The sequence below is a fragment of the Nanorana parkeri genome, unplaced genomic scaffold (genome assembly GCF_000935625.1).
Source record: "Nanorana parkeri isolate BGI_ZX_2015 unplaced genomic scaffold, ASM93562v1 scaffold71, whole genome shotgun sequence".
In the NCBI taxonomy this organism is placed as follows: domain Eukaryota; kingdom Metazoa; phylum Chordata; class Amphibia; order Anura; family Dicroglossidae; genus Nanorana; species Nanorana parkeri.
The window spans coordinates 1,982,722-1,996,370 of record NW_017306339.1 but is presented as its reverse complement, the minus strand read 5'-3'; the positions used below and the strand labels follow the sequence as shown (position 1 = coordinate 1,996,370).

At 41.9% G+C, this 13,649-nt stretch overlaps 1 protein-coding gene across 1 annotated transcript in view; it reads right to left on the bottom strand.

The window, feature by feature from the left end:
- Positions 1–852: 852 nt before the first annotated feature.
- The window catches only part of CLYBL (citrate lyase beta like), a 248,978-nt gene continuing 236,181 nt past the window's right edge, over positions 853–13,649 (bottom strand). The window contains exon 8 of the mRNA XM_018576609.1: positions 853–1,805. Coding sequence (XP_018432111.1) covers positions 1,710–1,805 — 96 coding nt within the window. The 3' untranslated portion in view covers positions 853–1,709. The remainder of the gene's footprint in view (positions 1,806–13,649) is intronic.

Here is a 13,649-nt window from a genome sequence, read left to right as displayed (position 1 = left end):
GAGGGGTTGCAAGGAAATATCAAAATATAGAAAACAAAAATATACAAGAAGAAGAATGAATCATATACAGGAATAAAAATACAAGAGGAAGAATTCAAAAATACAAGAAGAAAAATTAACATACAACATACATAGAAGAATTAGTAATCAAAAGAATAATTTCTCATGCTAAAATCATTTTATTCATAATAAACTCTTATAAATGTTTGTTGTCTTAACATGTGTCCAACATGCCTACATTTATATTATAACGTTTATATATATTATACTTATACTTTTTAGAGGAAGAGCTCTTCATAATATTCTAGTTGATTAACATCATTTATCCATTCCAGTAAACTGTAGGTTTTGGGCTGATTCCATTATTTTGGGACATTCTTTAGGTTACTAGAACCTGTGATAAATTATCTTCCTATAAATCGGTGTACCCGATTCCTTACAGTGCTACATTGGCTGCTGTTAGATGGCGCTTTCCATACACACGTGCCTTTGGGAATAAATATGTACAGATCCAATGATGATTTACTTTGACAGTAAAGGTCCTTTCTAGCTAAAAACTTGCTGACAGTTTGAAAGGCTTAGACATGTCAACCTTGACCTGAAATAATCCTTGTTCTAGAAAGACCTATTAACTAGGCCCGGCCAGCACTTATCTCACATTCACACCTTAGGGTGTCTCTCTCGAAATAAATCTTTCATATTTTATGCAATCTGTAATGGGAGAAACAAGGCAATGCCACTGAAAGGGTAAGGAACCAGATTGCCGAATTGTGCAAATAAATCAGCCATAAAATGTGTAGCTGGCCATCCTAACCCCCCAGCTATTTACTGTACACACTGATTGCAGTCCGAAGAAGGATCCTTGTGCAAGCAGCACCTATACAGGGGAGATGAATGCCCCTTCGGAAGGGTTAAAGCCGTGTTTTCTATTTACACGTTTAAATAAACAGAACAGCCTTCCTGTGGAGTGTGTGTAAGGACAGCAGCACTGCCTCTGTGTAGGTCATAGAAAGGTTGGTGCATGGTTTAAAACTTTCCATTCTGTTAATTTCTTAAAGAACAGTCCTTGGTGGCTGGGGGTACAAAAGCTCATGATTTAATGAGGGACAGAAACAAAATCTCTGATTGTTGCTGTTTGAAACTTCATTCGAGTCCTTTGGCAACCACAAGTTGATCCTCTGCAGCTTCAATACCCTTTAGCCCTGAATATAAGAGTACACGCTGAATAGGGGACAATGGCTGGTTGTTATGTTTATTTACCCTTGCTACAAGCTAGGTTAACCTCTCCAAAACAGCTTTGCTAAGCCAGTTAACAACAAGAAGCATATGACCTGTAGCAGTATCTCCAGTGTCATGTAAATCTGCCCGGAGAGCCTAGAAGCAGAAGCTTGTCCTGCTTTGTTACCCTTATAACTCTACAAGTTTATTGCAGTTCAGCCCTTGTCACACACTCTTAAAGGCGTTTTACATGTTTATAAGGGGAAACCTAATGAATGGTGGTGCTAGGGAGGTGAAAGCAAGGAGAAAAAAATACTACTGGATTTGACATTTATTTTAATGAATGCTATACATGTACAGAAAATAAATGCATAAGCATTCTGTTATCAATAGGCTGAAGCGTCCCTGGTCGCATTTCTCAAGTCTCCCTTCTGGCATGGAAGACAAGTGCTGTATGGAGCGGACTCCTGGCGAGAGCTTCATTTAACACATCATTCGTTCTTGATGGCTCTGGCAAGCGTAACGATGTTCTGTGCCTGCTTAAGCAAGGGCATGTCTATCATGCTCGCATGGAAAGTGAATGCACCCTGCAACACATCAAAGGAAGACATCCACAGATCAGGGCTTAATATGTCTCTTTCTTTACACATAACAACAGCTTACAGGTGATCACAAAGTTCTTTGGGGTTTAAGCACTCACTAGAGCCGGGCCTACAGGAGAAGGACACAACACACAAGTGACATTCATAGGCCGCTGCTGAAATCCACATCTGCATGGACACAATTCTGTCTGCAGATGTAACAAGGCACAGGGCTATTCACAGAAATTGAGATAGTGGTCTGAATAAACATTTGCTCATCTAAGAAAGTTCATGTGCATGTCTGTGTTTTTATCCCCAGAAAATAAAACAATCACACATAATACACATGCACGCTTCTTTTATCTAAAGCAACATTTCTATTGTGCAAACTATCATGATGGTAGATACAATTGTTACTGCTTATGAATTGATCTTTCAGTCTGGCAGGCACTGTTTCATGTCTATGGTTAATCCAAGGTAATAACACAAAGCACGTTTTTAAAACCACCTTTAATAATTAACTAATAAGTAGATATTATTAATGGAAATTAATGTATACATTCACCATAGCAATACAAACCTATGCAACTTTATTTTTTTCTTCATGACAACATATAAATAGTTATATAAACACACAAAAAAAACTACACGTGTCCCTGAAACAAATTTGCACCACTACTATAAAAATTAAAATAATAAAGAAAAGGTCAAAAAAAGTCTCTTTATTGTATAAATATATAAAATCCAAGAAACAAAACAATAAATTGACAATACAAAAGCACAAAAAAACCCTCAACAACATGTCATATACATGTACACATTAAAAACAATTAAAATCTAAAAACCCCAATACAAGTCAATCCAGATATGCCACATATTATGCAGATAAAAGAGGTTAATTTAGAGCTCCTAAACTGATCAACCCAGGTGAATATATCTAGAATAATATATGCAAGAAAAAAACATAAATATTTATATAGTTATATTAACAGCAAAGCAATTTTACATTGCATGGCAGTCTTGTGTTATCCTACAGGCTTTCTATACAGGCTTACTATAGTGTAGCAAGCGGTTCACAGGAAAAATATAATTGGGCGTTGCATTGCTGTGCACTGACATGCAAATTGTTTCCTTATTTAAGGATTTCACTCACGTGACCTGCATGGCAAAATGCAGTGCAAATGACTAACAACACACTGCACGTTTGGATAATTGAGGTGAATATTTACACAATGGGGGGAATTTATTATAGCAATTGCGAGTGTTTGAACTTGCACGGAATATATTTGCACCAGATTTATCAAGCTAGTGTAATGTTGTTGATAAAGGAGGTTTAATAGACTCCAAGAAAGAAGACTTCTAACTTCAGGCAAAAAGCTTAACTGTCGCACCTTGAAGAAGTGGCCATGGGGACTTCTTAAGTTGTGATTGTTTTCTTAGGTGATGCTCCAGTTTCAGACAGCCCAGAACAAGTGCGGATGAAAAAACGTGCAAAAAACGTGCAACTGAAAAAGTAGTGCAAGCCCTGAAGAAAACAGGTGCAAAACACGTGCAGTTGGAAAAGTAGCGCAAGCTCAGGTGAAAAAAGGGGCACATGTTGAAAGACAGATTTGCACATTAAAAAAAATTATCTAAGAGGCTAAAACAGTCGCAAGTGCTTTGATAAATTCCCCCCATTGTATTTATTTAACTCTGACAACTTACAGAATGCTCTGTACATGCACATCAGTCCCTGCCCTCAAGGAGCTTACAATCTAAGGTCCCTATCTCGCATGCATACATACATACACGCACAAACATACTAGGGACAATGTATACAGCAGCCAATTCACCTACCATCATGAATTTGGAATGTGGGAGGAAATGGAAGAACATGGAGAACATGCATACTTCATGTAGAAAGTGTTGGGGTTCAAACCAAGAACCCCAGTGCTGCAAGGCAGAAGTACTAACCATTAAGCCACTGTATTACTGTGTGAAATTTGTTTTCTTCTTTAGTAAATTAGCCAAAACCTATTTTCACTAGTTTTGATTGGTGACATATATAAATTTCAACCAGCTACCTGATGCAATATATTATTGACACTTCGTTTATAGTTACATTTACAAAAGCAAAAAAAAAAAAAAAATCTCTCTCTCCCCTCCTCTCTCTTTCTCTCTCTGTTATTATTTTATTTTAATTTTGTTTATATTGCGTTATTATAATAAAAGAAATTGACAAATCAAACCAACAAAAAATAAATAAATACAATAAATAAAAACAATAGTGAGCCATATCTTTGAACCTGGAATTAATTTATAGAGTAAAATAATGTGTTAACAAGGTGTTATGTTGTAAATAATTTGGTATGAACATTAAGCTGTTTAGAGGAAAATCTTATTAAATATATGCAGTCTTGTCAGACAATATAATTGGTTTCCAGTTCCCTGCAGATGCTCGTACTGCCTGCTCACTGAGGAGAAGCTCTATATCACTTAGATAATATGGGAATAGGAATAGATTTATGGATTACATTTTAAGTGCATTGAAGAGGAAGGTGTAACAGAAAAAAATTTGCAGGAGGATTGGTCCAGGTTAATAATCCAAAGAATGCATTGCCCCACTATTACTAAATATACCCACACATGTCTCGGCTCTGACTGCCAGCATCTACATGGCTCGTCCACCTTATAGTAGCACAAAAACAAAGAATAAAAAGTAGACGCATTCTAGTTCTGTAAGCCATTATTATTATTTAATATGCCCCTGGTGTAAGGTAGACCACCTTAACTCCTTCCTCCCGTTGATGCATTTCACTCACTTTACAAATAAGCTTATAGTGAAATGCATCAAAGGGAGAAGTTCAGGTAGGATAATAAAGAGAAATAATGGCTTACAGGTTCAGAGTGTGGCAATCTTTCCTTTTTTTCTGCTATTGTAAAGTTGCAGAACTATTTTATTTACATTCTCTTCCACAGCACATGCCTATCTAGCATGTAGAAGCATCAGCAGTCCAGGGGATGAAAGCAGCTCCCCTTTCAAAATGGCTCTGGGGCGAATAGCCGCTATTCCTGCGCGGTTTGAAATGTCAGCTGGCACTCAAGCGGCTAAGTTTATCCTGCATAGGAGAGAGTTCATACTTACCTTAATCTAAACGGTATTGCAGATATACAGCTGTTGATGAATCTAAATAATCTGATACACCTCTGGGTGTCTGGGATTCCTGGTCCCCCACTGTGCTCAGAGGTTTGAGCTGCCAGCACTTATGTTACTGCTGTGTCCTGTAGTGACGTATCAGCTGGCATGAGGAACCACAGAGTGCAGTGAGGCGCAAGGAAACCAACACCCCCAGAAGTGTCAGATTCTGAAGATTCCTCAACACACTGCAGATTGGAGGCATGGGCAGTGGGGGAACAGTGGTCCTCTGCAGCCATCATTATTTACTATAACACACAATGTTCAACAGTTACAGTTGGACTCTACCTCCTCTGAAATAGCTGGTGGCTGCATCTGGGCTCAGTCTGTGTTTTAACTATAAAGAAGCTTTAACTGGAGAGCAGAGGAGGAACAGGGTTGCAGATATTTGGTCTGACAGCTTATAAAAAGGCTTGAACAGGGCTGTGCAGGCCCAGTGTGCACTGTGACTGTCATAACCCTGCCCCTCCTACACTGTCAGTCAGAACTGCCATCTCCTTTGTCCAATGTTGCTGGACAGAAGTGAAGGGAGGAGGGGTGAGCTATCCGATAATGGTACTTAGCAATCCCTGAATATATTTGAAAAGGGACAATTGCTATGTGCACTGGATCATCTAGAAGGGGTGGGTAGTTAATAAGCATTTTTCCATTCTTGGAATACTTCTTTAAAATTAAAGTATGCCTTTGGGTTAACTTAACCTTCCAGTCTAACCTGTTTTGGATAGAATAGGGAGGTATTTATTGCAGCCCGTGTCCCCACTTGGAAGATTCCATTTTATCACTTGAACAGGAAGTTGGGAGCATGTCTCCAATGTGAACCCAGAAGCAATAAAAGCATGTTTCATTGGGGAGCAGGGAACCGTTAGGATCTCTTGTTTTTGTTTGTCAGTTTTCTCCTACATCTTGTCACTGGGACAACAGATGGGAAACTCCCCAATTGGGGAAGTAGGAAAACCCAAGGTTCTAGTACTTTCCCACTCTATCCAAAAAACAAACATGAAAGCTTTGGCTGTAGTTACACTATATCTTCTATTATATATTTTCTAAATGCAGAGGACACAAATCTATATTTTCACTAAAAAAAAACCTCAAATTAATTTTAGTGTACAAATACACAATAAAATATTTAGCTTTTTTTCCCCAAAAGCTGAGATAATAGATACCAAATATGTCAGATGCCAATCAGATGCTGTCACTGTTTGGGTATTCAGACAACAGTGGGAACCAGCTGTATGAATACAATAGCCAACAGGGAAGATTCCTCTATCCACGCTGTTTACTGTTGATGGAAAAATCTATTTGTTTGCTGCTAGCATAAGGATGTGACCTAAGAAAATGTGGGAGTGAACAGTAAGATGCACTAAGGACAGATAAAAGGGGTAGCTGTGCTTGTAGGATCTATGATAATACATCAGCTTGCAACAATCGGTATTTTTATACTTCCCACTACATGCTGTGCAGCTTTCCTCCCTTATTTTTAGATTTAGCTGAGGTATTCTACCTTAAAAGTGGAGGTGACATGACCATCCTTGGTCTTTTCATCACTGGCCTTGTGGTAGGAGTTAGGTGGATCCAGCACGGCACTGCACTAAAGCCCGCTCAACAATGATCAATATTCAGCATACATCATACCTGTCTAAAGTAATACATGCATCTTTGCCTAAATGTAAACATTAAAGGACAATAAACCAGATTTTGTGTGTTAATATGTGTTTGCAGTCCAGATCACACTGAACAGCATAAGACATTACTACCCTTTCTACACTCCTTACTGCTTCTGTCTACGTAGGTAATACACCTACTTAGACTTATCACCTAATACAATAAGGAACATAGCAAATCAGTTGTACTCACTGAGAAACAACACAACATTTACACTTATAGAGCAACACAATAACTTGTAGTACGTTGTTAGCTGCAGTTTCTGAGTACTAAAATTCAGTGTGCACTGGGGGTTGATTCTGCAGAAACTCTTTACCATCCTGATGAAACTGGCTCTATGGAAGTTGCATGCACCACACAGAACACAGCAGCAGTGACTGACACCCCATGAAGTCCAGGAAGTCTGTCTAAAACAGCTAGTGTTTTAGTAAGTCTTGTGGCTGACTGAAGACAAGTGCCTTCTGCAATGCACTTTAAGAAATATTCGGAGGCACATAGTGGGGGGGTAAACTTCAAGAGTAACACAATTTTCCACAAAAAAACCAGAGACAGAAGTAGATGGAAAGAAACATGTGAGACTGGGATTCTGCTTTAAAGAATGGACTGTGTAGTTAAAGGAGAACTACGAGGTGAGTGCTTTTCACTCACCTTATAGTTCTAGCCGACCTGTGACAATGAGACTGTCACAGGTCGGCTTAGTAGATCGGGAGGTGAACGAACACATATTGGTATACTGAGCCTAGGGTGACGGGTGGACGCTAGTTTGTGTCCTCCCGTTACCCTAAGGAGAACTATGGAGAAAAGCCTTAACCCCATAGTTCTCCTTTAAGAAAACTGCCTTCAAATCCCTATACTAAGTTATGTTAACAGTGGAATGCATCTTATTTACATAAGGCATATACACATCAATATTATCCTACAGGATGTATACTGTAGGGCACCAACAGTTTGCGCAGTATTTTACAAAATATGGGAAGACAGTAAAGTTACAAAACAATTCCATGCAAGAGGACTAGAAAGACCCTGCTCATAAGAGCTTACAATCTACAAGGAGGGGTAAGAGATACAGAAGGTAGTTTTTTAGAGGAGGTGAAACAGGCTTCCCTGAAGAGGTACGTTTTCAGGGATCGCCTAAAGGCAGACAGAGTAGGAGATAGCCAGATAGGTTGTGGTAGGGAGTTCCAGAAGATTGGAGAAACTCTGGAGAACTCCTGGTGGTGCAAATAGGAGGTGGTGATGAGGGGGCTAGGGAGCAGGATGTCTTGGAAGACCTCCTGAGGGTTGTGTTGTGGATGGTTTGGGTGATATTAACATAATTTTTACCTGTATTTTTTAAAGATCTATATCAAGAGTTTAAACAGTGGTTGTTTCCCACGGCTTTTGACCTAAAAAATATTTGCAATCAAAATAAAATAAAAACAATGAGACAGCAAAGGTGCTAACAAAAAACTTTTTACTATATGTTTTTCTGTAACACCAATAATAACCTTGCGTTTATGTAATGCTGTAGCATTCTAACAAATAACTGTCTTGATTTAAAGAGACTGTATGAGATATCCATGCCCTGAAAGTTCCTTGTAGCAAGCATTCAGCCTGGTGATCAGGTTTTAAGATGAAGATGTGGGGGAGCATATGTTTTACTGCGATAAACGTCTTTGATCTGTCTTTTTGCTTTTTTCTCTCCCCTAATACAGCAAGCCAGTTAGTGAACAGGCTTTAAGCAATCTAAAATCTTCTTAATTGTACTTGTCAAAGAAGAAGGTATACCCAATATGCCTTATTACAAGGAACTCACATTTTATTCATTTTCAAAGTGGATTCTCTGCTAAATATATCTAAAAGCAGCTTGTGTCAGTCGGGTGATAGAAAAATTAAACAAAATGCGACATAATTCTATGTGTATTACTAATTGCTCATAGTTTTCAGGTCAAAAATATTTTGCAGAAAAAGAGGGGTAAAACGCAGATCCAGTAAGTTGTTATCAAAGACAACCACTAAAGTACAGGGCTTTCACAATGCAGAAGCCATGAAGTCGTACTATAAACCTCTCTTCAATTCAGTGCTAAGGATAATTGTATGTTGCATTGCTTAACTGTAAATACAGCTAGAAACTCCATAGACAGAGAACCAGAGAAATTATATTACAATTTATATATATACATATATACTGTACAAAGACAAAAACAGAGCGCCCCTTTCATTTGTAGAACATTTATTAAGATTAAAAACTAACATAAATAGATGTACTCACATAATATAAGTCACCAGCACTCGAAGATATGTGCAAGAAGTAAAGCTATGTCGCCCAGAAGAAGGGACCCTGCGTGGCCCCGAAACGTTGGCTGTTTGACGCATGTGATGATTTAATAAAAAGTGCTTTACTTCTTGCACATATCTTCGAGTGCTGGTGACTTCTATTATGGACTGTATCTGACACGACGCCATCCGTGTTGTCACTTCAAGCACCAACCTCTCATCCAAGGTCTGTACTCTGTATGGAGTGCAGGTGATTTCGTATTATAGATGTACTAACAAACGCACTGGCCCTGAAGAAGGGGGCGTGCGCCGGAAACACGTAAGCATAAGCACAAAGCGGCCGGTGCAGACAGGGATGTGACTGGCAGCTGATTTTGAATATTTGCTAGCGAGGAACACTTTCTACGAAAGTGTGATGCTCTTGTTGGCTCTAACTAACCCACGTGCATTTGATAGTGCGTATGTGAATACATTTATTTATGTTACTTTTTAATCTTCCCTCATCTTCCTCTTTCCTCAGCATGCTGTCTCTTCCACTCCTTCTCACAGTAGTGTCCTCGATCTTTAAACTCTCACTCCTTCACCCCTCTCCCCCCCCCCACTGCATATACATATCACCCTCACTCCTGCCCTCTCCCTATCACTGCACTTATCAACTTCTGCTTATCATAAAGTGACATGCTGGCAAAGCCTCCACGACTCTAGTGCATTTGCACTGCTGTAAATCTAACTATCATCTTACTTTTCTCACACTTTTGCTCCTCCTGCTCTTCGGAGACATTTCCCCAAATCCTGGTCCCCCACAATCTAGGTCTATTCAGCACACCAAACACCCCTCTTCCTCTGGCAGCAGCCGCAACCCAAGTAATCTCATTCCTATATCTCCGCTCCCAAGATCTTGTCCCCCCTTTTCATGTGGCCTCTGGAATGCTCGCTCAGTCTCTAACAAGCTCACCTCCATCCATGACCTCTTTGTCCCCTACTCCTTTAACCTACTTGATGTTACTGAAACCTGGCTCCAGGATTCTGACTCTGCCTCATCGGCTGCCCTTTCCCACGGTGGCCTCCACTGGACTCACTCACCCAGATCCAGTTGACGCAAGGGAGGGGGAGTTGGCTTCCTTCTATCGCCACACAGCACATTCCAAGTTCTTCCTACGCCACCTTCTCTATCACTCTCCTCTTTTGAAGTTCATTGTATACGTCTGTTTTCCCCTGCTTCCCTAACGATCGCAGTGATTTATCGGCCTCCAGGACCGGTATCACGCTTCCTTGACAACTTCTCTGCCTGGCTACCCTATTTTCTTTCCTCTGAAACACCCACTGTCATTCTCGGTGACTTTAATGTCACTGTCAATATTAGCAACACCACAACATCTGAGCTACTCAACCTAACTTCTTCCTTTGGCCTAACACAATGGGCTAACTCTTCTACTCACTCTGATGGCAAAACCCTTGATCTCATATTCTCCTACCTCTGCACCCCCTGCAATCTCACCAATATCCCTTTTCCACTCTCTGATCACAACCTCATCAAATTCACACTCTCCCTCTCATCCGCCCCCCAACATTCCAACCACCAAACTGCCACCTGTAGGAACCTTCGCCACTTTAACCCCTCTCTTCTTTACTCTGCAACAGACCACCTTTACGACAAAATCAAAACCCTTTCCTGCCCTGACCATGCCACTTCTCTCTACAATAACTCACTCTCATCCTGTATGGACACACTTGCCCCTTTCACCTCTCATAAAATCAGGCCCCGTCCACTACAGCCTTGGCAGACAGACGACCCTAGAAGACTCAGAAGACATAGTCGTGTACTGGAGCGTCAATGGCGTAAATCCAAATCCCTGCAAGATTTCACCCAATATAAATCTGCCCTCCAAAAATATGGTACCTGCCTCCACACAGCCAAACAGACCTACTTCATCACACTCATTAACTCCCTCTCATCTAGTCCTCTTCAACTCTTTTCAACTTTCATCTCCCTACTTCGTCCCCCCACCGCCTCCTCCAACCAACTCACTGACTGCCCAGGAAATTGCCACTCACTTCAGAGACAAGATTGATGCAATTCGCAATTAAATCTCCACTGTCAAGACCTCCCCCACTCCAAACATACCTTGTCTGCCACCACACTCACTGCTCTCTTCTTTTGATCCAGTTACCACTGACGAAGTCGCTACTCTTTTGTCTAACACTCGCCTAACCACCTGCCCCTGGACCCCATCCCCCTCACAACTACTCCGGTCACCCTCTAGCTGTATCCTACACTCCCTTACTCACATCTTCAATCTCTCCCTTTCTAATGGTGTCATCCCTACCACTCTAAAACAAGCACTGGTAACCCCCATATTAAAAAATCTGTCTTCGGGGCCCACCAGTCTAAACAACATGAGACCTATCTCCCTGCTCCCATTTACCTCCAAATTTCTTGAACGGCTGGTCTACAACCGCCTGAGCCGCCACCTTGACCCGTTTCAATCTGGCTTTCGTCCGGAACACTCCACAGAAACTGCCCTTCTAAAACTCACTAACGATCTACTAACTGCTAAAACCAATGGCCACTACTCTGTACTCATACTTTTAGACCTCTCTGCTGCCTTTGACACAGTTGACAACCCGCTTCTCCTTCCTAAACTCCATTCCCTTGGCCTCTAAGACTCTGCTTTCTCATGGTTCATCTCCTACCTATTGTAAGCGGCAGCGCCGCAATCGCCGATGCCTTCCAGCGTGGAACGCATCTCGGCGACAGCCCTATGACGTCGATGTCGGGGCTCCGCTGTGTTCCACGCTAGAACGCGGAAGTGCCAGTGGAGCGTGCGGCTCCGCCCCCCCTCCATCGTGACATATAAACCGGTTTGGGGGACTTGCACGGCGTTCCTTTATTGCGGTTCAAACGCCTGCAAGCCCCCACCGGTGTGTACATCCAGAGGACCCCTGCCTCTAAGGACCACTGCCTCTAAGGACCCGGCCGGCGCTATTCACAGCTCCCAGGACCTATTGACTGCTGGACTGCTAAGGGTCACAACCCTGCCAGGGATCCTCTGATACCACCCAGGGAGACGATAAGTACCTTGCTGCACTGTCAATATATAACTAAAGACTTTCAGTTTGCTCATGATAGTTCTAGATACCTTACTGCATTTCAATTTATGTTGGGACCATTCGTTTAACCCTGTGTGGATCTGAATAGCTTATTACCATTTACACACCATTTGAAAGAGACTGTTATCTGAAAACCGCATGCTTGTGCAAAATATTCATTTGTTGCATTTATTACGTCAGTGAGACTTTTCAGTTGCACCTCCTCCATAACTGTGGTAACCTCACCTAATTTAACCCCATGGGGCAATAGGGGGTATGAAGTAATACCTACCGTATACACCATTAACCAGATCCCCTTGCTAATTGGCACGTGATGTCAGGAACTCCAAACTCCCCACTCTAGACTGGGAGTGACGCCTGGAGTCAGTACTGATTGCCATTCTAGATACAAAAAGAATTACCAACCCCTCCACCGCTCCTCGCCCTCCGCAGTTGAGGTTCACTACCAGAGACAGTTGGGCGTGACACCTATCTCAGTGCACCTTCAGTGTCACCTACAATTCTACTTCCTCCTCTCCTCTTCCTCTTTCCGTGGGGGTCCCCCAAGGGTCTGTCCTTGGGCCCCTTCTATTCTCTATCTACACTTCTTCCGTGGGTTAATTGATAGCCTCCCATGGCTTCCAATACCATCTTTATGCTGACGACACCCAAATCTATCTCTCCACTCAACTCACCCCCTCTGTCTCTTCACGTATCTCAAATCTACTCACTGACATATCAGCATGGATGTCACACCACTACCTCAAACTCAATCTGTCAAAAACTGAGCTTATAATTTTTCCTCCTCTCCATGTTCCCTCCCCCAACTTCCCCATCACAATCAACAACACTACGATCGATCAACCCCTCCCATCAAGCCAGGGTACTCTGGGTTATCCTTGACTCTGAGCTCTCCTTTCAGCCCCACATCCAATCACTATCCAAATCTTGCCGACTCAACCTCCGTAACATTTCCAAAATACGCCCCTTTTTAACAAACGAAACAACAAAGCTTCTAATTCACTTCCTTGTAATCTCTCGTCTCGAGTACTGTAACTCCCTCCTTGTTGGCCTACCACTAAGCAGGCTATCCCCCCTTCAGTCTATCATGAATGCTGCTGCCAGACTCATCCACCTTACCAACCATTCAGTGTCTACCGCCCCTCTCTGCCAATCCCTCCACTGGCTCCCAATTGCCCAACGACTAAAATTCAAAATACTGACAACAACATACAAAGTAATCTACAACTCCGCCCCAACCTACATCACTGACCTCATCTCGAAATATCACCCAAACTGTCCTCTCCGCTCCTCTCAAGACCTCCTGCTCTCTAGCTCTCGGATTACATCCTCCCACGCTCACCTCCAGGACTTCTCCAGAGTGTCCCCCATCCTCTGGAACTGCTTACCCCATTCTGTCCGCCTATCTCCTACGCTGCCCACCTTAAGGCGATCCTTAAAATCCTATCTCTTCAGGGAATAATAATAATCTTAATAAATGTTCTACATATGAAAGTGGCGCTCTGTTTTTGTCTTTTCACATGTACTGAGGGATTCCCTGGTCTTTTGAGGAGCTGCCACTGGTAGTGTGGAGAGGCTGCTGCTGTTTGAGGACCTCTGAGATCCCACTAGCGCTGAGACTAAGACATTTGGTGCACTCAATATAA